A 2,185-nucleotide genomic window follows, 5' to 3' on the forward strand; every position below is an offset into this window, starting at 1 on the left:
CGCGGCCGCGGGGTGTCCCCCCACGAGCACGAGGTGAGTCCGGCGGGGTGGGAGCGCGGGGCCGGGCGACCTGCTGGGCACTGACCCCGCTCCCGCTTTTGTTCCGCTTCAGCCGCGGCGGAGGGCGCGGGCTGCGATGGACGGGGAGAGCGAAGTGGACTTCCCGCCTCGCAGCCTGGCGCCCTTGTGGAAGCGGCGCTCGACCCCCGCGCCCCAGCTCCGGGCCAAGAGCAGACCTCGCCCCCAGTCCTACCAGAGCCCCAGCGGGGTCCTCGTCACCGACTTCCCCGTGGAAGAGCTCGCGGGGGGCCCCCCGGACGGCCGCCTCGCCCCCCGCAGCCCCCTGGTGCTTCACCCGGCGGTGGGAGCGCGGGCTGCTGCCGGGTGCAGAGCCCAGCCCCCCGGCCCTCCCTCCGGCCCGCCCGCTCAGGTGCTGAAGCTGGTTTCGACTCATTCCCTGAGTTTCAGGCCTCACGGTGCCCTGCCCGCCCGGGCCAGCCCAGGGGGTCATCCGCCGAGGAGCTCCAGGCAACCAGCACTAGTCCCAGAACAGGACCAGACTGTCTTACCGCCCAGCCCGGGGTCCTCGCCTGCTGGAAATGTACCTTCCCCAAATAACAACGCGCCAGCTATTGTACAGGTCCGCTGTGACCAAGTTTCTGAAAGAACAGGACAGTCACCTCCGGGGCCTTCCTCGGTGTCCCAGACACCTCCTCCAGAGCACAGCTCCACGCTCCAAAGACTGCCGTCTAATGAGACCCCGGTCTCAGAGCAGCCCTCCGTGGTTCTGAGTACGAACAGCCCTGCTGCTCTCAAAGTGGGCAGGCAGCAGATCATTCCTAAGAGTTTGGCCTCGGAAATAAAAGTGACCAACAAATTCAGTAACCCAAACCTGGAGCCAAACAAGAGAGCTGCGAAGGTTCGCAGCATGGTGGAGGACCTTAACGTGCCTTTGGTAGCCTCTGGCGATGAAGAAACGGAAGGTGACTTGGATAGTCTGGGAACGCTGAGACGAGGGTTGAGATCTACTTCCTACCGCAGGGCAGTAGTGAGCGGCGTTGACTTTGACAGTTCTACAAATTTTAAGAAAAAAAACAGAATGTCCCAGCCTTTACTCAAAGCGGTGGTGGAAGATAAGGAGAAGTTTTCAAGCTTAGGAAGAATAAAGGTGAGTAAACTGGTGGATGAAACTGAAGCAGTAACTTGAATGGCATTATATGATTTGCTGTGTTTTTCTGAGTGCTCTGTTTACGGTCAGCAACTTTTTTGTCGATTCTGAAAATCTCTATGGTTATTTAAAATTTCTTCAGTTCCACTTGGATCAAAACAGTACTTTCAAGGGGTCACTTAATTTGAAACCCAGGATGTTTACAATAAAAAGAGTGTTAACAGTAGGTTCATGTTGTACGGCTGCCACTCTGCTGATTCAGATGTTGTTTTGCAACCACACTTCTTTTTAAAATTGCTTCCCACGGCCCAGTATGCCTGTGAGTACAGGAGTCAATGCAGCTGACTTCACAAACTGCTGCTTAATGCAGAAAGTAAATGAACTGGCAAAAAAAAGTAATTTCCCCCCCCTTCTCATCTTTTTTTCAGATACAATAATCTTAGGCATTACTTGTAATAGTATATTTAAAACAGGCAGATGTTTAACTGACAAAATTTCTTTTAAATAACTTTTACCTATAGTGTTGGTCTAATACGTGTCCTAAAAGTAGGATGATGGCTTATTTTAATACTCGGATTTAATCCTTTTTGAGTAATAGTGTTAGTATATGTTATCATGTATTCACATACTAAATGATGCCACAAGGACTTGCTAACAAATTGGAAACATTCATTAATCTTTTTTTGCTTGAATGTGTCACACTGACTTTTTCTTGTGTTTCATTTGCATTTTATGCTTCAAGCATTGATTGTGTTAATAAATTGGTACATTACAAATCTCTGCAGGGTGACTTGGAATTGTGTGGTAAAGTACTCCAGGCAAGGCTTACGAGCTGTAACTACTGGAATATTGTAATTATCATCTACATGATAATTTAACGTGAGGGTTGGGAGCTTTCAGAGAAATGAAATAAAGAAGCAGGAGGTCAATGTGTGGGCCATATCATGCCATCAGTTTTTTGTGATGAGAGTTGTGATGGTTCTGCTTAAATTCTGATGATGTGATATTGCCCTGTCT

The 2,185-nt window shown here is 50.2% G+C and overlaps 1 protein-coding gene across 1 annotated transcript in view; it reads left to right on the top strand.

Moving 5' to 3' along the window:
- The first annotated feature begins 6 nt into the window (after nt 1–6).
- The window catches only part of ARHGEF26 (Rho guanine nucleotide exchange factor 26), a 245,555-nt gene continuing 243,376 nt past the window's right edge, over nt 7–2,185 (top strand). Inside the window, exons 1-2 of the mRNA XM_019503171.1 lie at nt 7–33; nt 113–1,168. Of these exons, the coding sequence (XP_019358716.1) occupies nt 137–1,168 (1,032 nt within the window). The 5' untranslated portion in view covers nt 7–33; nt 113–136. The remainder of the gene's footprint in view (nt 34–112; nt 1,169–2,185) is intronic.

The sequence above is a fragment of the Gavialis gangeticus genome, unplaced genomic scaffold, assembly GCF_001723915.1.
Source record: "Gavialis gangeticus isolate Ggan-Ray unplaced genomic scaffold, GavGan_comp1, whole genome shotgun sequence".
Classification (NCBI taxonomy): domain Eukaryota; kingdom Metazoa; phylum Chordata; order Crocodylia; family Gavialidae; genus Gavialis; species Gavialis gangeticus.